General features: G+C 39.0%; 1 protein-coding gene and 1 long non-coding RNA gene across 2 annotated transcripts in view; one reads left to right on the top strand and one right to left on the bottom strand.

The window, feature by feature from the left end:
* The window catches only part of LOC124261786 (serine/threonine-protein kinase 17B-like), an 84,850-nt gene extending 58,367 nt beyond the window's left edge, over positions 1–26,483 (top strand). Inside the window, 6 exon segments of the mRNA XM_046696137.1 lie at positions 13,904–14,042; positions 19,371–19,497; positions 22,014–22,062; positions 22,528–22,579; positions 22,582–22,709; positions 23,808–26,483. Coding sequence (XP_046552093.1) covers positions 13,904–14,042; positions 19,371–19,497; positions 22,014–22,062; positions 22,528–22,579; positions 22,582–22,709; positions 23,808–24,375 — 1,063 coding nt within the window. The 3' untranslated portion in view covers positions 24,376–26,483.
* On the bottom strand, positions 6,361–24,815 carry LOC124261788. Its single transcript, XR_006894428.1, has 3 exons — positions 24,741–24,815; positions 9,177–9,179; positions 6,361–6,381 (listed from the first exon to the last, which is right to left on the bottom strand). It is a non-coding gene; the product is annotated as an uncharacterized LOC124261788 (long non-coding RNA).
* Positions 26,484–26,485: the final 2 nt, after the last annotated feature.

Here is a 26,485-nt window from a genome sequence, read left to right as displayed (position 1 = left end):
TGCTGATTAAATACCTGACCTGCCTTACCTTGGTTTTTGTCGTTATTAAACAATCTAAGTTGATGTCTTGATGAAAGTTCCAAACTGAAGTTTTTCCCAAAAACATCTCCATGACTCCCTCTCATGACACCAGAGAGTCATGATGACTCCTAAAGTTTTATGCCTCAGGCAAACACTGATCATAGGCTTAAGACCGACCGACCAAGTTTGTTTTAACGCCGCTTTTAGCAATATTCCAGCAACATCACGGCGGGGGACACCAGAAATGGGCTTCACACATTGTACCCATGTGGGGAATCGAACCCGAGTCTTCGGCGTGACGAGCCAACGCTTTACCCACTTGGCTACCCCACCGCCCCTCATAGGCTTAAGAATGGCATAGTGCTACAAATGTTCTGTGGATCAGCCCCATGTCCCTATGGAATAGGAGATCAGCCATTTGATAATTTGATGAAGGTCAGGGAGGTTTGTGAGAGCAATTATATTTGTAGGGATGTCAAAATTATTTTTGGTTGTTATGAAACTTGATACAGAATCGTTTTTTCCCTGTATTATCTAAGTCATTTTAAAAGCTTTTCCCCTCCTCCCACTATAACATCATCCCCGGACAGTATTGTGGGAAAAGTGATCCACTCTCCTCCTCTGCAAGGTGTTCCATTTGGCATCACTCTGAGATTGTGAGAGATTCCTGCAGAGTGGGGTGCGTGTGTCTGATCAGTCGGCCCACATCTGTAGCAGCAACATTCATCAGATGCTCCATCCTGCTCCTCATCACACACCATCAATAGCTTGCAGGTGACGGACATAGTCGTGGCAGGTAGCAGAGACTCCACCCACCAGCGCATGCTGCGTCCACGGACAGATGTAGACCCTGGATAGTTAGAACTGTTGTTAGGGGCACTGGGGTGGCCTAGTGGTTAAGGCGTTTGCTCGTCAATCCGAAGACCCTGGTTCGATGCCCACATGGGTACAATGTGTGAAGCCCATTTCTGGTGTCCCCCGCTGTGATATTGCTGGAATATTTTTATTTATTTTCTTATTCTTCATCTTTTTTTAGGTACAAAACCATGACATCAAGTAACAGTCAAATATAACCATGCATTTGTATACAGAGTTTGGCAAGCATATTATAACAAATGACACTGTAGGGAAATGGGTCCGTTGTACGTTAGTATTAATCAAACATTGTTGCTGGAATATTGCTAACAGTGGCATAGAACTAAATTCACTCATTCACACTATAACTGTTGTTTTGCAGTATACCATCCTTGTGAAAAGAACTTTTTGACAAAATTTCATTTTTCAATTATCAGACCAGGAATCTTTTTATATTTTTATTATCTAAATATAATTTTAGGTCAGGGCAATAAAATATTTAAACTTGTCACCAACCTTAACAAATGTTGCAGTGGTAAGGAGTGAATGAGCAATACTCCAGCAATATCACAGCGGGGGACACCAGAAATGGGCTCCACAGAGTCTACTCATGTGGGGGGGGCGGTGGGGTAGCCTAGTGGTTAAATCGTTGGCTCGTCACGCCGAAGACCCAGGTTCGATTCCCCACATGGGTACAATATGTGAAGGCTATTTCTGGTGTCCCCCGCCGTGATATTGCTGGAATATTGCTAAAAGCGGCCTAAAGCTAAACTCAGTCAGTCAGTCTACTCATGTAGGGAATTGAACCCAGGTCTTCAACGTGATGAGCAGACGTTCTAACCACAAGGACTGGCTAAAAGGACTGTTATAGAAAATATTGGTGATATTCAAAATGGTTAATAATTATCGATGTGAAAAGTGTTATCGATAATGTTGTACCTTAACTTTTGTGACAGAAACAATTTTCAAAAAAAAAAAATCTCAAACAAATGTACGACTTTATTTATGGTCTGTTTCTAAATTATGTTCATTTGTTAATAATCCATGTACGGAATCAAGCCCAGGTCTTCTGCACGACGAGCTTAAGCTTCAACCATTAGGCTACCCCACCATGCCGGTGATAAGGAAAGTCTGCTCTACCATTATCCTGACAGTATCCTGACAACCTTGACATTCACTAAAGACTAGCACAAAATTATACTGATTCTAGAGAATTATTCTGCAGCTGTTGTAATTGAAACATTCAATATACCATACTTGAAAAAATATTGTTTACCCAAAGTTCCTTTGATATGTTACCATGACACTGGCTCTTTTGTTGTCGATTTCTGTTATATTAAGTTTTTATTTTCTTGGTAGAAAACTTGTTACACGCTTCAGTAACCATTAACAGTTTTATGGCAACAAGGAAAAACAACTCGCCATTAATATCCTGACAACCTTGACATTCACAAAAATCTATTGTATATTATGCTGGTCAATATCACAAATTATTGATACCTTTGAAAAATACTCTACAGGAAACTTTCAAATGCTTGCAGGAGTATAGGAAACATTTTGTTATTTCCTTGCCTTTGCATACATGATCTTTTGAAGTTGCTCTCCTACCCCAGAGTTCCATGCAGCCAGCATAGACATTTGACGATTCGTCACATCTTGCACAGTCCATTCAATATATTGTACATATTTCTTAACTCTTTTATTTTTGATGAGTCTTCATATGTAGTTATACAGCTTTGATAGAAAGGTTTAATTTCACTGAGAAAATATCCTTAAATGTGTAACACTACGTGATTTGCGTAGTGATCCTTTGTTTACATTGGTTGTGCGGTTTCACATGCTGTCATCAAAACATTATGGAGAGCAAGTGATGCAGTCACTTATATAAATATGTATCGTCATAACCTGTCACAGTTGTAGAAGAATATCTTAAGGTTTTACCTTGACTTTCAAAAGTGGGATCCAAGGGACCCCCATCAATAAATGTTACAGGTCCTAGCTGGTTATATGAGGGTCCTATCAAGTCTTGAAATGGTGTAGTGCAGTGTACGTTATGATAAATACTTCAGAGCCTGGAATAAATCAGTGGTCATGTGGACAGTGGTCAAGACTGATGGATGAAATTACAGACCCAGATAACTACTCCTGATGCAGTGTAGGTATTATTGTGTGTCTCTTCGGACGCAGTATTTTTTAGTTTCTGCGACCATTCTCTACATTTGTGCATACTAGCGCACATTTGTGCGTCTTGTAAAATCCTGATATCTACATAATGTGAAACAATATGCAGTACCGAAAAACTTGCACTAGGCCAGTCTAGTCTGATTTACAAATATGCGCGTTTGTTTACAAACATGAAAAAAGTCTGGTCACGTGATATGCAAATTAGCCAGTGGCAGTGACATTATTCTAAGTCATCGCAACACCGGAGTGTGCTTTTGAAGTATGTGACTGGTGAAAACAGTCAGCCATTGATCGAAACAGACGCATGTAGCGTACTTTATTAATCTCTAACACTTGGAGGCCCGTTACATTAACAAGAGTAATTTTCTCACAAATCACAAAGGCACCAACACCCATCTGGTTGACAGATTTTGAGCTGTGTTGTGTTTTTTTTTAGATCAGATGGACATTTTTGGTTACATTCTTCATAAAGCTGGCTTTACGTTGTATTATTTTCTTTTGCTTCCATCAAGAGGCTAGCCATTGTTTGAGGAGCCTTTAAGACACCCTTGTGTGTAAAATGTAGGGGGAATGTTTAATGGGCCTGTACACTGTCACAGCCAATTGATTGAATGCTCAAAAACATGACAGCAGCATTGGCCCAGGTACTCAAAGGTTGGTTTGTTAAGATCAGGCTGTTGATTAGATTTGAACTGTTTGATGGGTTTGGCTGGCTCTGCTCATCCGTCTTTCTCCAAAATTAAGGGGCTCCTTTTGGGGTAATGCTTAGTCTCTGGATACATGTAACTTTGAAAGAAACAAATAATTCAAGGTATTAAACAGGAGCCCTAGTGAGGTGGGAGATTTGAACCTGAAGAAATCTAGACTTGTTTTATTTAGGGTATTCAAATTACAGAAGGACTGAGTGTGGCTTTACAGCAACATCACACCAGGGACACCAGAAATGGGCTTCACACATTTTACCCATGTACAAAATTAACACTGAAAGCTGACACTTGGATTAAATAATTTGTAATGCTTTTCTTGAAGATACATTAGTGGGTAAGATTACAGAATACCGGCGGATACCTTCCTAACCATAGGGTTAGGGTTAGGGCAAGGTAAGGGTAAGGTTTAGGGTTCGGGTTAGGGCAAGGGTTATAAAATTAGGGTTAGGGTAAGGTTTAGGGTTCGGGTTAGGGTTAGGGTAACGTGACATTAAACAATATGGTTGGTATGTATCCGGTATTCTGTAAGTGTACCCATTAGTGTTGGTATTTTGGTGTTTAATGACCCACTCAGCAACATTCCAGCAAAGTTTTCATTTATCATCATCATCATCATCATCATCATCATCATCATCATCATCAGTATTCTCTGTTGATCCTAGTGGCCCCCACAATCTTTAATTTTTCGAAAGACTATTTGAAGTAAAGAAATCATCATCATCTGTCAAAGTATTACTTTTATCATCATTATCATCACGCTCGTCAAGCCAAAGACCCAGGTTCGATTCCCCACATGGGTACAATGTGTGAAGCCCACCCGGTGTCCCTCGCCGTAATATTCCTAGAATATTGCTAAAAGCGGCGTAAAACCACACTCACTCACTCACTCATCATCATCATCAGTAATTTCTGTTAATCCTAGTGGTCCCCTCAATCTTTAATTGTTAGAAAGACCCTTTGATCTGCATGCTGAAGTAAGAAAAAGTGCAGGCGCACTCAATCACTTTGTGCTATGTGCGCTGGCATTTGTAATACTTACTCGATGCATCTTACATTCCTCATTAATGGGATGGGTGGGTCCAGAGAGAGTGTCGTTGTTGTCCCACTTGCACTAAGTGATACTGCTCAACTATCAATGCAATGTTGCTTTGAATTATGACAAGGTCTTATCATTAAAGTGCTTTGTGTTCATGGGCCAAGCTTAACAAAATATCCGTTGACATTACCCACCACTTTGAATGCAAAAGCTATTTAGATGGGCAGATAATTTTTCATTTGATGGATGGGTGAAGTGATTTCCAAACAAGTTTGTGGAAGACAAAGAGCTAGTAATGTAAGTCATTAGGTGCGTTTAGAGCGTCCGCCCGCGGAGAGCGGAAGGTCGCGGGTTCGATCCCCGACCGCGTCATACCAAAAGACGTTAAAATATGGTACTTGTTGGTCCCTGTCTTGCGCTCGGCATTAATGGGTACATCAAGGACTGGTCGGCTCGGAGTCAGTATAATGTGTCTGAGTGGGGTATTCATGCTTCACTGCGGCATGGTATCTCAGTGGGCTAGCACTATAAAACCAGCTTCATTCTTGGCTAGTACAAGCAGCCGCACATACACATACACATGCATGCACGTCGTCATATGAGCGAAATATTCTCAAGCACGACATTAAACCCAATTTCACCTCACGTCACCATTAGGTGCGTTGTAGTTTTATTTGTTTGTTATTTAACGCTGCACTCAGCAATATTTCAGCTATAAGGCAACAATCTGTGAATAATCGAGTCTGGACCAGACAGTCCTGTGATCAACAGCACGAGCATTGTTCTACACCATTGGGATACAATGATATGTGTCACCCAAGTCAGCGAACCTAACCACTTGCGATTTTGTTAGTCGCCTTATACGACAAGCATGGGTTACTGAAGACCAATTCTAAAGGGGATCTTCATGGGTTAAGTGCATTGTAGTGCACATAAGCTCTGTGAAGATCTGTTTCTAAGTAGTCTTCAGCAACTCATGCTTGTTGTGAGAAGTAGGTGCCGGGATGACATGCTAACTTTGTTGAGACGTGTCATTGTTTCCATATTGTGTAGATTGATGTTCATGATAGCAATCACTGGATTGTCAGGTCCAGATTATGTTACACGTTCACCTTCAAAATAGTTGAGTTCAGTGTTAAACAACAAACAAGCTTTGGTGTTACAGTAAATGTAGGTGCAAGTTTCATATGCAGGACTAAACGCTGCCATTGATCATGAAGAAGACCTGGGTTTGATTCCCCACATTTGTACAATTAGTGAAACCCATTCCTTGTGTCTCCTGGATACTGCTGGAATAAATTGTTTAAAGCTATTCTCACTCACTCACTCACTCACTCACTCACTCACTCACTCACTCACTCACTCACTCACTCACTCACTCACTCACTCACTCACTCGGGAGCGGTGGGGTAGCCTAGTGGTTAAAGCGTTGGCTCGTCACGCCGAAGACCCGAGTTCGAATCCCCACATGGGTACAATGTGTTAAGCCCATTTCTGGTGTCCCCCTCCGTGATGTTGCTGGAATATTGCTAAAAGCGGCGTAAAACCAAAACTCACTCACTCACTCACTCACTCACACTAATATCTAGACTGCAGTTCACTGCTTCTGAATCTCTATTTGCCTTGAAAATACATATCATTACTATTACTTTTTTTTATGTCAAACCCATTATATTAACTTCCAATTTCAAATTAGATTTCATCCAATGAATACTGAAGTGCCACATTAATTTGCAAGGTGATAAGTGCACTAACATGTGTGATACATATTCAGTGTGTCTTGTAATGAATACAGGTTTGAACTGTGATATGTCTGTCTTCTCCATCTGTGATCATGTGATACTGTGATATTGCTTCCTGCAGCTGTTGCTGTTGTTAAATATCCTGGTACTGCTTTCCTTAACACCATTTACATCACAGCATGTCGGTGAACCTCAATTGGCCCAGGCACAACATACATATTGTATGGGGAAATTCAATATATTTAATGTCATATTGTTATTAACAGAAGGCACAAAATAATATTTATTTAAAAAGGGCTGTGTTTTTTTATTTTAGAATTAATTCTCAGGACATTTGTTTGAGAATTTGTGTGAAATGAAAATGGTAAGAGTAACTTCGGTTTGATTACCTTGGAGAGAATGCCAAAACATTGTCCTTTTAAGTTGAATAGATATTCGGGTCCAAAACATGAACATGGAGTCCCAGGTGGGCCACATATGCGATGTTCACCATTTTTACTGGATTTCCAACAATGTTACATGTTTCACATGTTAGGTTTAAGTTTATTATATTGTAGTTTGGGAATTTAAAGTCAAGTTGAAGATAAACAGCTATAAGTACAAGAATAGAATTGCAGTTATCTGTGTAGTGGAATCTACAAGTTTGATAAATTTTAAACATTGAACAGACAATATTCTTTGGCATCACACAGGTCTCCCAACTTCAAATGTGTCCATCTTTTTGTATATGGATATAGTATGCAATATTTTTCATTTGGTAGAACCTAGAAATTCTTTTCACATGGACTTGAATGTAAACAGTTTAATGGGGATTGGGTGGTTAGTATGGTTTTGTGTTATGATGACTCCCTCGCTCGCTCACTCACTCACTCACTCAATCACTAATCCACTAATCCACTCACTTTGCTATGTTAAAGACACTTTATGTTAAAGAAATTTTATGTTAGTTTGAATCAGGGAGCTTGGATAACATGGTGTTATCCTATCGTCCTGTTTGTCAAGTTTTCGTGAGGTTTCTTTGTCAGTAACAGCCAGTACCACTGAATATATTGGGCGACAATTATAATTGCTTTTGGCTGAGTATTCAGCTTTTGCTAAGCTCTGAGTCAGCATAAATTTCCAGCACTGAGTCATGGTTGTTGTTTTTTAGCTGGCCAATTATCAAAAATTGAATGATTACATAAACAGATCCTGAACAGGAAGTTTTCATTTTCACAGAAGTAATGTGCATGAGGTTAAAGATTATGATTAGTGCACAACAATGCATGTGATAATTTTTAAGAGGCAGTCAAAAAATAATTTTGAAATGACAAAATATTTCTCCTGAAACGGTTTCAGTCAGATTTTTATTTGTGGAAGGTTATTGGTTAGTGGTTAAAGCATTAGCTCTTCACTCCGAAGACCTGGGTTCGATTCCCAACATGCATATGGGTACAATATGTGAAGCGCATTTCGGATGTCCCCCGCCATCTGGAACTCTTAGGAAGCCGCGGCAGCTGAGTGAGTTAGAAGTCCGACTTTGCGTGCCTGACTATGAGGGTGTGGGTTTGAATCCCTAATGGGACTCAACCCAACAAAAGTACTGGAATCTGTACTTTACTGAGAAAGTGTAATCAAAATATATGTGCTACATTTGACCGCTTTCTAAATGGCATTGTGTATTTCATACTTATTTGTTGCCCAGTTTTTTGGCCAAGGTCACTTAGTTTAAAATCCAAGAAAACAATTGGTAGTAAACAATCACCTTGTCAACTCCCACCATTTTGTATATTTGATATGTAGATATACTATCACTGTTATACTATGTTTAGTAACACCGTTGAATACAGACCTGCTGATCAATATGCAATATCACACCAAGGGACATATCTACACGATGATTCATACTAACATATGCCTGAGATCATATTACAGTGCAACAGTCTGGCAAAAACACATCATTTTTATCATTCTCACTCTGTCAGGGATTAAACATTCTGATATTTGATGTCATGCATGGGATGGATAGGAATGTCTAGAATTAATTATATTTGATGATGATGTCACTGCTGGAATATTTTGATTGTCTGAAACAGCTTTCAGGTCTATGTTGCAGTCTGTGAAATTCATTTTGACATTTCATGTATGTGAATAAATTGCAATTGTTGTGTTAGATGCATGTGGACTGCAGAATTGTATGACAAATTGTCAGAGAAAGGTTAGAAACCTAGTACGCATTAATAAATGAGTGTTTATTATTGCAATAAATTAAGGTTATGCTCAAAGGACTATTAAATTTGTTTTTCTTACCCTTCATTACTTGCAAAAGCATGTCCACCATGTTTTTTTCTCAGATTCATCTGTGCGCTGCTGTAGCCTAGTGGTTAAAGCGTTCGCTCATCACACCGAAGACCCAGGTTCTATTCCCCTCTAGGGTACAATGTGTGAAGCCCATTTCTGGTGTCCCCCATCATGATATTGCTGGAATATTTCTAAAAGCGGCATAAAAGTAAACTCACTCACTCACTCACTCAAACTGTTCATTTTCTTTTTTTCATTAACCCAAAGTGATACGGTCTCATTTTCTAACCACCAGAAAACTGAGTTTGATGAAAGTGTAACCTTTAGATACGCCGACCCCTTTCTACAGACCCCCTTTCCTAAATATTTGGCTTATTTACAGTCATATACAGTATTTATTCCTGATCTGCTGTAACTCAAGTGATAATATTTCTGACTGACAGTCACTGATTGAGACTAAAACAAGTTACATAAGAAAATATTGTTATATACCCAGTTTGCTATATACATTGATTTTTAGCTCAGTCCAGTAAAATTATGTTCCCCTGTTAAATCAGCTTGAAATAGTCTAATAATAACATCAAATGTATAGATTTGTTGCTTTGTTTGGTGTTTGGGCGACGAGAATCAGTTTTTTTGTCACAGTCTGGTACATTAGTGACGGTAAGTGAATGAGTTGATATTATTGACATCTCATCAATATTCAAGTAATGTTAGGAAAACCATATTCAGAATCAAACCCAGGCCTTGGTGTGATAAGCAAACACTTTAACCTCTAGGCTACCTCTTCATCGGTATCAAAGAATGTGACTGAAATATTACTTCATTTCAATGTATCTCTGTAATGGTTGGTACTGAAATATTAGTGAGTGAGTTGGTTTTACGCTGCTTGTAACAATATTTCATAAATCTAAATTATTGGACAGTTGGAAGTTGCAAAAATTTGGGTCCTACATTAAAAAGCATAGTAATAATATCATTTTCAATGCATTAGTGAGTGACTAAGAATAGTTTAACCCCACTCTTTTTCCGTCAATATCATGGCTGAGGATGCCAGAAATGGACTTCACATGTTGTACCCATTTGGAGAATCGAACCCTGGCCTTCGACGTGATGTATGCTTTAAACAGTCACAGCCTACCTCACCTCTTCTATTAAAATATGAATGAAAATATATCTCATATAATCTCATATAATAATGCTTTAATAATATGAGAAAAAAATACCCTTGGCTTTGAAATAAATGTTACTCAAATATTTTCGTGTCATTGACACGAAGGTTGTTTTCTAATTGTTGTAGGTTGATAACAAGCTAATTGGAACATTTTCCTGACTTGGCAAACTTTGAAACCTTTGGCTGTCACGGCAGAGATGAAGTACATTTTTATACTCCATTTATAAAATGTCATCCAAAGCCATTACCACATAAGTGGCCAAGTTTGGCCTGCATCCATCCATCAATCCAAGGTGCAGTGATAAGGACAAGATGGCTGCCACAGTTGCCGTCTGCTTCTTCCAAATGTCATCTGTTCATGTGTGCCACTCCCCTATGTTGAATGAGAACCAAGAGCAACAATGTCTTATTTGCTAACAATCAGTTCTCTGTAATAATGTGTGATTCATTGATTCAACTCCCAGATGAAATGCTTCTCTGACATTTCTGAGTATGCATAATGGATAGCGTTTGTTGTGTTTGAACTGTTTCAGATGATTATGTGTGGATTTGGTCTTCACTACTGATTGAAGCAGCAAGTCTTGTAAAACTAACACTTAGTCTCTGCATGCTGAATATATAGTCTTAAAAAAAGTAGGGGAACTTCATTTTCATTCATGTATGGGAATGTTTTGAACTTCATTTTTCATTTACAATTTAAAAACTCGGATACATCAGAGTCAATCAATGTTGATATGATAATAATGAATGTTTTCCCCTTGAGAGCATCACCACTTGCACTTCCTTCTTGTGGATGACCATAGTTGTTTGTTACAGTAAGCCCTTGAAAGATGATTGGTGTATGACACCTAAATTTGCATGTGTATAAGTCGATCGAATCTGTCATTTTAAAATGTAACAAAAACAAAAAACCCAGCTAGAAACAAACACTAACAACTGTATGCTGCAAGATGATTGTCAACATAAATGGTCTACAATGATATATCGGCCTTCTTGAAAACCGTCAAACAAGAATTAAACCCAATGACGTGTATGGGGCTACTGCATTTTGCACATACATCTCATGCGTTGTGTTTAGGGGTGGTTATAAAGAGAAATGGTGGTGCGTTCATAAGATGTCTGTCTTTGAAATGGTCGTTAACGCTTATACTTCCTATCCAATTTGAAAGTTTAGGTTTTCCAACTGTATTTTTAAGAGTCTATATAATTTTGATAGAAACAAATAATCCTATGTATGTTAAAAAGGAGCCCCAGTGAGATGGGAGATTCAAAACCTGAGGACATCTGGACTTTCATCATTTAGGGCTTCAGCATTGCAGGGAGGGATAAGGCAGTAGGGAAAATAATGTGGTTCAGGGACTGTGAGACAGACTAAAAGTGGTGAAGTTTTGAATGAATGAGGATATATTTTCAAAACGTTTTACAGTTGTTATTTTGTAATTGCTGATGGATATTAATTTTAATTACTGATATTGAGGTGTTTAATTTGTTGCTAAATCGTCAGTTTTCAATTATTTCAATCCCCAGACTTAGCGAATGATTTAATTAACTTCTTGATGACAAAATGAAATCATGGGAGACAACCATCTCTGTCAGACTTTTGAAAATGATGGAAAGGTAATTTGAAGCCTTACATAACTATTTTCATTGTTGTATGATAAATGTCAAATTTGACAACAGATTTGTAAATTGACAGCCCATCAGTTGAAATTGAGAAGGTAAATTAAGGTAATTGAGAATGTATTTTTAATAATTATAAATTTTGTGTCAGGGGTGCATCAGATATGCTGATGATCTAATGTGTGTGCTGGGCGTGTACAGAGTTAATGGTATGTGATGAGATGACCCTGACATTTAGTGGAAGACACGGAATAAGATAAGCAGGCATTGATTGATGTATTTTAGCAACTGTGGTATCACGGCAACTGTGTACACGATTAGGTTCCATTATGATTGAACAAATCTTATGGATAACTACTTTTATTTTGAGAGTACGACGTTTCGATACAGATTCTTGTACCGATGTCAAGCAGGAATGAATCTGTGTCAAAACGTCGCACTCACGAAATAAAAGAAGTTGTTTTCCATAAAGTTTGTTCAGTATTGTATTTCCAACCTTCTAAAATGCCACTGAAAGAAGTTACCATTAGGTTCCTTCCAGCTGTTTGTCTATTGTCTTGCACACAATTCTCATTGCGGAGTTACATACCCTTACCATGCCAGGATCAGCAGCAGAATAGGGATTCAGTTCACCCTGATTATGACTCTTGGTCTATCAGTGCCAGGGGTAGGTGTTGAGTATCACCAGATTGATAGTTGTCTACAACCAGCTTTAGGTTCGACATCCTTGCTAGATTTACTTGTAGATGTTTGAATATTTTATTAATCCACCTTTCATGGATAATTCATGGTTGTCATAATGGTCGTCACATGAAACATTCAAGTACAAACCTCCCATGAAGATCTGAGTTACAATTGGTAATCTTTAAACTTGTCATTGATAGGAGGTGACAAACAGGATGGTATGGTCAGACTCATTGACTTAGTTGATGCATGGCGTCATATCCCAGTTGCAAAAAGCAACCTCATGATGTCAGTTCATGGAGTAAAGGCTGTGATTATTTACAGACTGCTGTCAACTTCTTTGTGTTTCAGTGTTTGATGTCAAAATGTCTTTGTCTGATGTGAACTGATCTGTGTTTCAGTGTCTGATGTTAACCTGTCTGTGTCTCAGTGTCTGATGTTAACCTGTATCTCAGTGTTTGATGAGAACTTGTCTGTGTCTCAGTGTCTTATTTAAGCCTGTCTGTCTCACTGTCTGATGTTAACCTGTCTGTGTCTCAGTGTCTGATTTAAGCCTGTCTGTCTCACTGTCTGATGTTAACCTGTCTGTGTCTCACTGTCTGATGTTAACCTGTTTGTGTCTCAGTGTCTGATGTTAATCTGTCTGTGTCTCACTGTCTGATGTTAACCTGCCTGTGTATATCTGATGTTAACCTGTCTGTCTCACTGTCTGATGTTAACCTGTCTGTGTCTCAGTGTCTGATATTAATCTGTCTGTGTCTCAGTGTCTGATGTTAACCTGTCTGTATCTCACTGTCTGATGTTAACCTGACTGTGTCTCACTGTCTGATGTTAACCTGTATCTCAGTGTATGATGTTAACCTGTCTGTGGCTCACTGTCTGATGTTAACCTGACTGTGGGTCACTGTCGGATGTTAACTTGTCTGTATCTCAGTGTCTGATGTTAACCTGTCTGTGTCTCAGTGTCTGATGTTAATCTGACTGTGTCTCATCGTCTGATGTTAACCTGTCTGTGTCTCACTGTCTGATGTTAATCTGACTGTGTCTCAGTGTCTGATGTTAACCAGTCTGTGTCTCACTGTCTGATGTTAACCTGTCTGTGCCTCAGTGTCTGATGTTAACCTGTCTGTCTCAGTGTCTGATGTTAACCTGTCTGTGTCTGTCTGATGTTAACCTGTCTGTCTCAGTGTCTGATGTTAACCTGTCTGTGTCTGTCTGATGTTAACCTGTCTGTGTCTGTGTCTGATGTTAACCTGTCTGTCTCAGTGTCTGATGTTAACCTGACTGTGGGTCACTGTCGGATGTTAACTTGTCTGTATCTCACTGTCTGATGTTAACCTGTCTGTGTCTCAGTGTCTGATGTTAATCTGACTGTGTCTCACTGTCTGATGTTAACCTGTCTGTGTCTCACTGTCTGATGTTAACCTGTCTGTCTGTGTCTGATGTTAACCTGTCTGTCTCAGTGTCTGATGTTAACCTGCCTGTGTATATCTGATGTTAACCTGTCTGTGTCTGTGTCTGATGTTAACCTGTCTGTCTCAGTGTCTGATGTTAACCTGTCTGTGTCTCACTGTCTGATGTTAACCTGTCTGTGTTTCAGTTGTGCTGGTGGGGAGCTGTTCCACGAGTGTGTTATAGAAGAATCCTTCAAGGAGGCTGATGTTGTCCGCCTCATGATCCAGATCCTGGAGGGGCTCACATACCTACACGAACGCAACATAGTTCATCTAGATCTGAAGGTAACAGTGCCAGTGATAGATAATGCTTAGTCTCTGAATATGTGTAATATTGATAGTAACAAATAAACACATTTATATTCAAAAGTAGCCCAAGTCAGATGGGAAATTCAGAACCTGAGTAAATATGCACTTGGTTCGTTTAAGGCTTTAGCATTGCAGGGAGGGCTATTGACTAACGCTTAGTCTCTGAATATATGTAATTTTGATAGTATCAAATATGCCCATACACATTGAAGGAGTGAGTGATAGAGTTTAGTTTTACCCTGCACTCAGTAATATGCCAGCTATATGGCTGCGGTCTGTAAATAATTGAGTCTGGACCAGACAATCCAGTGATCAACAGCATGAGCATTGATATGCGCAATTGGGAACCGATGATATGTGTCAACCAAGTCAGCAAGCCTGACCACCCGATTCCGTTTGTCGCCTCTAAGCCAAGCATGGGTTACTGAAGATCAATATTCTAACCCGGATCTTCACGGGTCACACACATTGAAGGAACCCCAGTGATATTGGAGAGTCAGAACCTGAGGAAATCTAGACTTGCTTCATTTAAGGGAAAATAATGTGGTTCAGGAAATGTGAAATAGACTATGTCAATGACTGTGCTCTTTGTCTACATATTTTGTGTGCTAATGATTAGATGACCAGATTTTAAAGTTGACCTAAATTTTTATCAAAACTGAATTGTAAAATATTGAAATATTTGCATTTATTGAGTTGTGAACCTGTAAACTGGTATGCACACTTTATATAGAACCATATTTTGCATGCTGTTTTACACTTAAACCTCTACAAAGGAAAAAAAATATATTTGAAACCTGTTCTTAAATTACTTTATTTTTAGGTTAGTTATTGTCAAAAGTAATGCTAAAGGGAGACAAGTGCAGGCACTATTAGCAATAAGATGAGCGCCCATAAAGAAAAAGTTGAAAACTTTTTCACATCTGGTTCGAGCATACACACGCAACCATTAACAGAGCTGTAATTTAAGAGGCTGACCTGATCTGCTACTCTCTGTCTGTGTCTGTCTACTGCCTCCACACCCAGACAACAGACGCACGCTAGGTAGGCAGTTTGTTCCCGGTCAAGCTCAACATGCAGTCTGTTGGGATTTCTTTGCTCCACCAGGCCAAACAGGGTACTTAAATACAGACTTCATGTTTGTCTGCTTTCCAACTCCTTCTTAGATCGTACTCACTAGACGTTTTGATATGATTATTTTCAAGCATTTCATATTTTCACAAAGATGGTACTGTGAGCCTAAATAAGTGAGTTAGTGAGTGAGTTTAGTTTTACGCCGCTTTTATCAATATTCCAGCAATATCATGGCGGGGTACACCTGTAATGGGCTTCACACATGGTACCCATGTGGGGAATCAAACCCAGGTCTTCAGTGTGACGAGCAAACGCTTTTACCACTAGGCTACGCCACCACCCCGAATGAATGAGATAAAATTGAGAGTCACATCGTCAGTATTTCCACCATACCATGACTAGAAAGGTTTTCCATACATAATAAAAATGTTGTTCTTATGAAATCCAGTCATCAAAAGACTGTAAAATAATTAAACTATCACAGATGTTTTTTGAGACTAGTATGTAGCCATAAAATATATCATCATATTTAACAATGCAATATAAAATCAAGCTATAGATCACCAGCAACTGAAGGTAGATCACCTTACTAAGGGTTTGGGGTGGTGGGCTAGCCTAGTGGTTAAAGCGTTCGCTCGTCACGCCGAAGACCCGGGTTCGATTCCCCACATGGGTACAATGTGTTAAGCCCTTTTCTGGTGTTCCCCGCCGTGATATTGCTATAATATTGCTAAAAGCGGCGTAAAACCACACTCGCTCACTACTAAGGGTTGATGGGGACTTACAGTATGTTTGCTACCTGCATGGACCCCAGCAGGATTTACATCATCCCACAAGCAACTGGCAGTTATCAGCAAATCTGGCCAAACTTAAAAGAAAAATTCTATGATTTAAACCCTGTCAATGATAATTATCTTACCTCACACATAAATGTCACTTTCTGATTGGCTGAGCGCTCTTCTATTATTTTCAATGGTCCCCGCTTACAAGCGAGTAACATTTCAATGTACCCCGTTGTCAATGGCTACTCATTTGGTACTTCGTGGTAGTAATTCTTTATCTGAAATAACATTGAATCTCGTATGATGTACGGAAATTACCGATGTTTTGCGAATGCAGATCGATGGAAGGGAGATAACTCTAAATCTGTTTTTCTTGTCAGCCAAATCTAGCGATGGCTTTAAAAAGATTTGTACCCGTTCTTCAAACAATTCAAAATTAACATTAAGGTGTTCGGTAAGATAAATACGTTGTTCACTGGTCCCTCGGGGCCCATGGGTTGATGTACCCTCGATGTTTGTTCATGTTCCTTGAGCCCAAAGCCCATGCCCCCTCGTGACCAGTGAACAGCTTATAACATACCTTGGATGAAGGTAGGAAGGAGCATTGTTTTACTATGTATCTTGCTGTCAGAATATTAAATAGTGAATGATTTTGTGTTTGGGCACAATGGTTACATGCAAATTGAAATTGAAAATTATGATTAAAATTTGTGTTCTTGTCAATGCATGAACGGAACAATGACATCCCCCAAAATATTCATGATCCCATTTTATGTTTGTTAATTATAGTTATCATCTGAGTACATTTATTGTCATTAGATGAGATTTTCATCAACATATACCAGGCGGTTTGTTCACTAAAAGCGACATAAAACTAAACTCAATCCCTCAACATATGTCATTTTAGAAAATGCCCCAGAGACATTTTCAGTTGTTTGTTTGTTTTTCTTTGTTTTTTAAAAATGAAAACCAAACTATTTATTGTGGCTTGATTGACTCTAGGCAACGCAGATATCTGAGAAGATCACCTGCCACTTAATATTAAAGTAACAACAGTCTTCTGTTGTACAAATAGCTAAACCGTGATCGGGGCACATGGCAGCAGGCGTAATATCTGTGTTGTGTGCGACTCTGCTGTAGGAGGATTTATACACCATAGTGATTCAAGTGTTTTAATCCAATGTGGACTTTGAAAGTCTGTAGTGTGTATGAAGAAAATAGACTATAGTAGTGAGTATCAGCCATTAATATATTTCTCTCTCTTCATGAGTGACGTAATGTAACAAGATATATGTCTTATTATGCAATATTCAAGCATTTAAGTTACGTACAAGAACACTTATGGGGTCGCCAAACGCATCTCGCTCTCTCTATCTCCCTTCTTCCCTCCTTTCCTCCATCCCTCCCTCTTTCTCTATCTATCTATCTATCTATCTATCCATCTAGTTATTCACATCAATAATCTGATAGAACGATAGTAACTATTGTGCTCAAACCCTCAAACTAATTCTTTAAGTCCATTATTTTAACAAATGTTCTAACTTTTTTCTTAAAGAAAGGTCTTCAGTAAAATCCTTTCTCTATCTGAAATCTCCCCGAAAAGAAAACTGCTGATGAAGCAGAAAGAAATAGCTGCTATTTTAATTTGTATTGATTTTTGTCCTGCATTGGGTTGGGATGTAGACAGTTGTTGCCTGGTTTCCTGGTAACAGCCACATCTCTACATGTCAGACTCAACTTGCGTTTCAAAAACCCCTTTCATGTGGGTCTATACATCTGTGTTATCAGCTTCCCACGTCTGAGTGAATCCTGTTATTTTCCACTGCCATCTCCAGAGTCTTGATTTGTGGGTGTACTGTTCAATACACCTCATGGCCCCTAAAGATCTGGGCCCTGTTCCTCAAAGTGATCATAAGGCTACGACTGTCGTAAGTCGATGTTAAAGTATGGGAGTTATGATCATCGTAGCGCTACGATCGCTTTGAGGAACAGAGCCAAGGGTTAGAATTGGTCTTCAGCAACCAATGCTTGTCGTAAGAGGCGACTAACGGGATTGGGTGGTCAGGCTCACCAACTTGGTTGACACATGTCATCGTATCCCAAATGTGTAGGTGGATGCTTATGATATTGATCACTGGTTTGTCTGGTCCACACTGGATTGTTTACAGACGGCCACCATATAGCTGAATTATTGTGATTTAAACAATAAACAGCCAATACATCTTGTCCATTTACTTCAAATATGGATGCTTGATACACCTCCTCCTGTGAATTGATTTAACCTTTTTGTGAACTGGGATATAGATCTACCATTCGTTTGTCAGATCTGAAAGTAGAGGGGATTGAATGATGAGTAAATTGGTCTCAGTGATGCTTTGAACAGTATTCAAGTCGAGACTCGATTATTTACAAACCGCCGCCATACCCTCGCGTCATGGGTTTCCGTGGTATTACGAAATTTACGACTATGAATATGATCGCTCATATTGCCAAGTCATATAAACATAATATAGTGTTAGACGACATACCTTTGTATCATTTAATATCAATAAAACACTTTTGTCATTCTGAAGTTCATTGTTGTCCGTATCGGACGACAGGCGGCCATTGTGCACAAACTCTAGTGACGTCATATGTTTCCGTGGTATTTCCTTCAGATCAAATTAAGGGCGCACAGCACATGTCACAATCTCACACATTGTCAACAGCCAATCCGGGAGTGTCAATGTAGGTTTACAGTAATATGGAAGTTGATAAATTGTAATACAGTAAACGATTTTGTAGAATTTACACAATAGTCACATTTCTTCAGCATAAATTTCCAGTTCATAAAATATGTAGAGTTGATACGGGATACATGAAATGAAAAGTGAAAAAACAACTTAAGAGATGACCCTATCGGGCTTCTATAGTTTAAAAAATAGAGCTGGGATTTCCCCCTTAGGTCACGTGATTGTTTTTATTGATGACATCAGCTAGCAGACGAGCGATATTTGGAAAACTTTGAAGCTGAGTAAGTTTATAGAAAATGTTTGCAAAGATCGCGCAAAAAATGCATTACGTGCTAGACATAAAGTTGCATTAGTTTTTAATAGTAGATGACTGTACGTACGCAAATTGATGAAAGTCTGAACATTTTTTGTTCAGACCCGTGCCGATCAACTGATGTACGTAAACAATCGATAGGTGGCGCGATTTGGCGAGTAGCTCGTGAGAAATTATGTCATTAGAAAATACCACGGAAACGTAAGTACCACGGAATCATATGACGGCATGGTATAGCTGGGATATTGCTGAGTGCTGTGTTAAACAACAACCAAACCAAACCAATAACAACCTACAGTTGGAGAGACAAGTTTGAGCAAGTTGATTCAAGAGTCTTCCACTGACTGTATATCACTGTTGCCAGTATGTTTGAATGATGAAACATGATCATTTCTATTTGCAGCCTCAGAATATTCTCTTCACAAAACCATACCCAGAAGGTGACATCAAGATATGTGATCTCGGCTTTGCCTGTCTCGTGAACACTGGAGAAGATATCCGTGATATCATCGGGACCCCAGATTATGTTGGTAAGATGGTGGTTTTTTCCTAAGGGTTCCCATTGTGCTTGATTGAGGGAGTGAGTGAGTTGGGTTTTATGGTGCTTTTTGCAGTATTTCAGCAATATCATGGCATGGTCACCAGGCTTGGGCTTCACACACAGGGAACTGAACTCAGGTCTTTGCCATAACAAGCAAATACTTTAACCACATAGCTAGTCCACCACCTAACCCTGTGCTTGAACTTTCAAGTCTTCAGGCAGTGTTCCCGTTCTCCGGTAATTACCGGATTTTTACCGATAAAAATTGTGAAGATCCGGTATTTTCAACTGCCGTCGGTAGCTGCCGCCGGTAAATTTTGTATTGCTTAAAGTTGCCATTTATCGGCAGATTTAATAAACTTGCAGATAACATCTTTGTTTATTCTTTGTTCTCTTCAGATCATTATCCAAACGTATATTGAAAACTAGGGTGGCAATCCCACATCTAAATATAGACTATATAGTTTTTTCACAGTTGTAAGAAGCGATTTTATTGGATCAAGATTGGTTTCTAATGACGCTTTTTCGCCACAGTCTGCTATAAGGGTCGTAATTGGTCAAAATCTGACACGTGACCTAAAGCAGCCAATCATATTACGGCAATGGATTCCGTCCTCGTAAACCAAAACTTTTAGATTTAGACAGAAGTTTTGGGTAAAATAATGCTATTCTGAACATATTAAGGAAGAAATCGCTACCTATACGTAAATTATGGAACTTTTTGGACGTATCGTGCTAGGTTATGACCTGTGACAAATATGCTTCATGTATATATTTTAGCATTAAACATCGTGTCCGAGCGTGAAGATTGAGGCGGCGAGAGCCGAGATGTCAGTTGTCAGTGACTTGACTTACATTACATGATCGCACAAAAACATGGAAAATAGTAATTTTATATGTACAACTTTTATGAATGTTGTTGATTTTATTCATTAGTTTATTCAATTGATTTAATGAATTCCTCGAAACATGGTTACTTTGCTCTTTGACAATGTTATTGTGGACCCGCTGCCGAAGCATGTGTCCGAGAATCGTTGTTTTCAACTCGTGAAATGCAGGTTGAAATTCACCACAGGTATATAAACACTAATTATTTGCACATTTCACAGTCATTTAGATAGCGAATGACATTCTGAACACATTTATCGAATTTAGTTTGACCGCTTTCATTTCCTGATTGTGACAAAATACGAGACGAACGGCTATATATGCCAAATGGCGAATACTTTTGTCAGGTCTAATGAGCATTCTCGAAAAACAAGCAACTCGTACGGCAGACTTTTCAACACATTTACGTACAGTATATCGTTGCGATTACTGATTAATTTGTCTCTCCGGATAAAAACTAGTTCAGCCGGAATTTTCAGACCCCGTCGGCATAAGCCGCCGGTAATTTTTAAAACCACCGGGAACACTGCTTCAGGCTTCAATTAATTATCATAATTGTGGAATTAGGTCTGTCATAAATGTTTTAATAGTTCAAGCATATCAGTGGGGTAGCCCAATGGTTAAAGCGTTCATTCTTGACACTGATAGTCCATGTTTGATTCACACGTGGGTCCAACATTCTGTTCTCCAGCTGAAGTCTGTGTGCTGTGAACACAAAATATTAACATGCACTGGGTTCCTGTTGATGTACATAAGAGGTTGCATTTAGCAGTTTCAGCTTGCTCCAGTACAAGTTCTAAATGCTTAAATCGAGCCCTGTAAGGCCATGCTCACTTAATCACTCATTAGACTTCACAAAATCTAAAGACTAAAGAAATGAAGAGCTTATTTACAACATAATGTCATCAGTCGTTCCTAAACCACACTGGTGGCATAGTTTAAGCAAGGAAAGACAAATGTAGACAATCTTTATATTCATGGAAGTAATATTAAAAGATAAAAACAAATTTTGCAGGGAACTAAATTCAAAGTAGTCCTGAATACCGTGATTCTTTCTCAGGTTAAGCTACCTGTGTGATGATGTGAAAGTCTTAAAGTGTTTGAATGACAGGGATAGATATCTGTGACCAGGGGCTTGTTCAAAGCGATTGTAGCTCTATGACTGTCTCAAGTCCATGTCGATGCTCATGCTGTTGATCACTGGATTGTCTGTTCCAGACTCTATTATTTACAGACCGCCGCCATATAGCTGGAATATTGCTGAGTGTGGCGTAAAACTAAATTGTTAAACTTATCCTATCTCACGGTATCCATCGCGAGAGAGATAGGATAAGTATATAAATATACAATTTATTATAAAATTTACAAATTTTTAAACTTATCCTATCTAACGCGATGGATACCGTGAGATAGGATAAGTATATAAATATACAATGTATTATAAAATTTACAAACTCACTGTCTCACGCTTAAGTCCATGTTAGAGTATGGACCTATGATGGTGTCAGAGGTAAGATAGCTTTGTTGGGCTGGGCCCTGGCTGTTTGATTGTTGCTCATGATTTCAACCACTTGTTCTCCACTCACTCAACTCACTCAGTCCATTCTGTTGTTACAGCTCCGGAAGTCCTGGACTATGAACCACTCAACACAATGACAGACATGTGGTAAGATTATAGCAAACACTCATCTATGTTCAGTTATTAAGTATTTGATACCTTGGAATTTACATGTTCATAGCTCAACAGTAAAGAGATCCATGTAAAGTCTGAAAATATGTTAATTCCTTTCTTCCATTGTTCTTCAGATAATGTACAGTGAACATTTTTTGCTGAAAATGTGTTAACACTTTTCCTGAGATGGGTACCCTTGAAGATCCGGGTTAGAATTGATCTTCAGTAACCCATGTTTGTCATAAGAGGTGACTGACGGGATTGGTGGTCAGGCTTGCTGACTTGGTTGACACATGTCATCGTATCCCAATTGTGTAGACGATACTAATGCTGTTGATCACTGGCTTGTCTGGTCCAGACTTGATTATTTACAAACTGCTGCCATATAGCTGGAATACTGCTGAGCGTGGTGTAATACTAAACTCACTCACTTACTCATGGCCCTGTGATCTGTTGTAGGAGTATGGGTGTTCTGGCGTACGTCATGTTGTCGGCGTGTGCGCCGTTCGCTCCGGGGAGAACAACCAGGAAACGTTTTGCAACATCTCCCAGGTGAAGCTGGACTTCCCACCCGAGCTGTTCGGGGAGACCAGCGACCAAGCTCAGGACTTCATCTCCTGCCTGCTGGTCAAGAACCCAAGGTAAGTGGGAACGAAGATACTGGTTCCACTTAATCCTAGTGATTTCATTCACTCATAGTGATTCCAGGTTATTAGAGACCTGTGAAGATCCGGGTTAGAATTGATCTTCCTCACATACTTCATCAGCATAACTGCAGGAATGTTATGGTCTGGAATTACAGATTTATACTGATTTTGATTCTTTAATTTCATTTGTCAGATATTTGTGGAGATCACTGACGTAAATATGTGCAGATTGCATCAGTTTGGTCATTCCTCCCTTCTTGAACAGACAGTATAATCAGGGTTTGCACGGGCTCGAAGAAAAGCCTGAAATATTGACATTTTCCCGGAAAAAGGTCCTTCATTCATTTTAGCCTTCACAACTCCCTAATTCCTAGTGATTGGCCCTAAGAAGGCCCTCTGTTCAACAAAACTTGTCAAGCTATGATTTTACAGGAAACTAACATGATACAAATACCTTGCAATGATGATGGGTGTAATTAATCTCCATCACAAAGCAGAACTTTCCCATTGCAGCGATGAAATTGAGAGTTATTTCCCTCTGAAGGTTGGTCCCACATTTGACCAACCTTGTGTATAGTCAACTATTTATGTGTTATATATAGAAAAGTATAATACTGTATGGATAACCACTACTTTATTTATTATGATGCGACGTTTCAGTATAGCTTCTTATACCGTTGTCAAGCAAGAGTAAAGTAATACAGCACAGAACCGACTTATATACATGTAACAGGGATTACGTAAGACAACATGAGGGAATACATCAAAGGGATTAACAACAACAACAATGGGGTAGGTAATGATACAATAACAATGGGAGGAAGGCAATGTTGGGGATTATTTACAGACCGCCGCCATATAGCTGGAATATTGCTGAGTGCAGCGTAAAACTACAAACCAGCAACAACCAGGAAAGTCCCAATAGTGCAGCATGGAGGTGTCCTTGACTTGAACAAAAATTTGTCCATATAGCTTGAATATTACTGAGTGCAGTGTAAAACTGAACTCACTCACTCACTGTATCTAAAAAAGCGTTGATACAGTAGATACATTAGGACATTTTGACTCAGTTGTCTCATTTTTCCATTTCAGAAAACGATTGACAGCTCGGCAGTGTCTGGACCACCAATGGCTCAAAACATCTGTTGACAACGCTGGGGTGCCGTTACTGCCATCCCCGTCAGACGCAGCTTTCGGTCTGTCTCAGGACCTTGGATCTACAGTCAACTACCACTCACAGTCTCGCGAAAATCAGGAAAACCTCATTAACGGCAAACAGTTGAAGGCCGCGTCAACCAGCATGTTGATGGAACTAAAGGAGAAAGATGCAAATTCTTGTCTAAACCATCAGAAGAGTACCATGTCTAATGCCGACAAGAGGCGGTCTATGGAAATTCCGCTGAAAAAATTACGTAGTGACGATAACGGCGAGCAGCCGCATAACCTGATGTGTGAAATATCTGCCAAGGCCGTCAAAGACAGTGTGAATATGTTCGAGAGCACAAGAACTTACAATGTCCAGAAGGAAGTGGATTTAGTATGTGGCGAGCACCAGAGAACGGACATGACGTCAATAAGCACGGATAATGACATAGACAGCAACATATTGCATGTGTCGCCCCTGGAGCAGGATATATGTATCAAGTCGAGTCCGGATTAATGCTAGTTTGGTTTAAACAACATATATGCGTGTTATGTACATGGGTGGTCACATACCTAATACTCACTTACAAGGGTGATGGGTTGATGTTGTACATGAGGCAATGCCCCCCTTAGATTACATTGGTTTAATGATGTAGATAGCTAGAAAAATGTCAGTGTATATAACAAGAATGAAACAATAGATTGAAGAACTCTTTTAAACACATTTTGTTTTATTGTTCAGCAGGTAAAGTTTCAGAATCGGGCGGTGGGGTAGCCTAGTTGTTAAGCGTTCGCTCCTCACATGGGTGCAATGTGTGAAGCCCATTTCTGGTGTCCCCCCGCCATGATACAAGTGGCGTAAAGCTAAACTCACTCACTCACTCACTGAATGGTGTGTTTCATGTGACACGAAGTAACCAAGATTTGAGCTTGTGTTATTCAGTATCCGTTCTAAAACATTTTGTGATGAAATCTCATGGGGGGCATTGTTTCCTTTACTGTCTTCTTCGGTAAAAACTAACGTTGTATGTAGTTTAGGACAGAAATGTATTCTGTCAAATAACTGATCATTTGTAAAGAAACAAAAACATTGTTTTGAAGTATTTGCCATCAAATGGTTGGACTTCTCTGCATCAATAGTATTAAGGATGTAACCTACTGTCAAACTCCTTGAAGCACATGTAAAATATATTTTGAAAATTCGGATAATTTTATTGGCATGAATGACATCAGCTAATTTTTTAGATGAAACAACGAACAAATTTCTACACATAGGAGGGCCTTGTGTGATTGGTTTCGATAATATTTATGTGAACCGGATTTAATCATGGAATATTTTCCATTGCTATTTTTAAAATTTTGCAATCCAAGGAGTCCTTTAGGAGTTCATCATCATGATGATTTCATTTGTGACTTGTCATTGACTTGCCATGTCTATTTGTGGAGTTTTTTCTCAGATTACCTCAGCCCTTTTCCCCTTAGTACCTCAAACATTGTGAAATCACAGTTGAAACCAGCACACTCATTGTCATTTGTCAGTCTACAGGAAAAGGAAAAATCTGCATAGGTGGAAAATGTCTATAGAAGAAAAAAGGATGCTTTTAGGCCATGAGGAGACTTAAAATACCTTCTATTCATTATGTGTTTCAATTAAAATATGCTGTGTTTTGAGTACCAATGGGCTCAAATTCTGGTTTTGCCTCGTAAAACTTTTGAAGGATGTCAGAATTGTCCGGATTTTAACAGCATGAGAGTCATCTCCCTTTGAAACTATGCAGGTACGTTCAGTGAGACCATATGCCAGTATATGGTTGTTGGTAATTAGCTTTCTGTCTTTTTGGAAACCATTCAGAAAAAGTGTTGTCACCAATTAGAATATTATTTCCTTCTTCACAGTCTTCATTAATTGAGTTTTTAGGTTGATAATCAACATTATCCATCAAACATATCTTTAACAAGCCCAGAAGATACTAGTTGTTACTTTATGATTGTAAAAACAGGGATTATAAAATATATGTTCAATTTTAACTTCATTAATGAAAGTCAAATTAGACTTAATGAAAGGTCCATCGGAGACATGTAGGTAGAGGGGTAGTAGCCATGTGGTTGGAGTGTCCGCCTGGTTTGAATCCACCCAGGTTTGAATCCACTCATGGGTGCAGTATGGGAACCCCCTTGTTGGTTCTGCAATACTGAGGCGAAAAAACATTGCTCACTCTTGGGTTGTTACGATGTCATGATGCGATACTTTGTCATGATATGACAGAACCTTCCTGCAGAGGTGACTGGAGCCATTATGTATTTCACAAGATTATCATTTAGAGTGAGTTTTGATAGTTTTCTGTTGGTATCTAGTATATGTTTATCCCTTTGGTCCTGTCTTTTGGGTATTTTACACCAGTAAAATATGACATTTTTAAAAATAATAGTATTTTGTGATCCACAAAGCGTTCTTAACGTTATGACATGTCGCTTATGAATGTCGTAGCTCTACAAACGTTTTGTGGATTGGGACCCTGTAAAGATATAAAGGTATCAAAGTTGCAGAAAGATTCTTTGGTAATTCAACTATTCGGTTAAAATATGATGGATTGCACCTAAAAGTAGTTTATCCACTTCATTTTCAT

The sequence above is a fragment of the Haliotis rubra genome, unplaced genomic scaffold (assembly GCF_003918875.1).
Source record: "Haliotis rubra isolate DU_JTF1 unplaced genomic scaffold, ASM391887v1 Scf81, whole genome shotgun sequence".
Lineage (NCBI taxonomy): Eukaryota > Metazoa > Mollusca > Gastropoda > Lepetellida > Haliotidae > Haliotis > Haliotis rubra.
The sequence above is the reverse complement of the archived record's forward strand: the minus strand, read 5'-3'. Positions and strand labels throughout refer to the sequence as shown.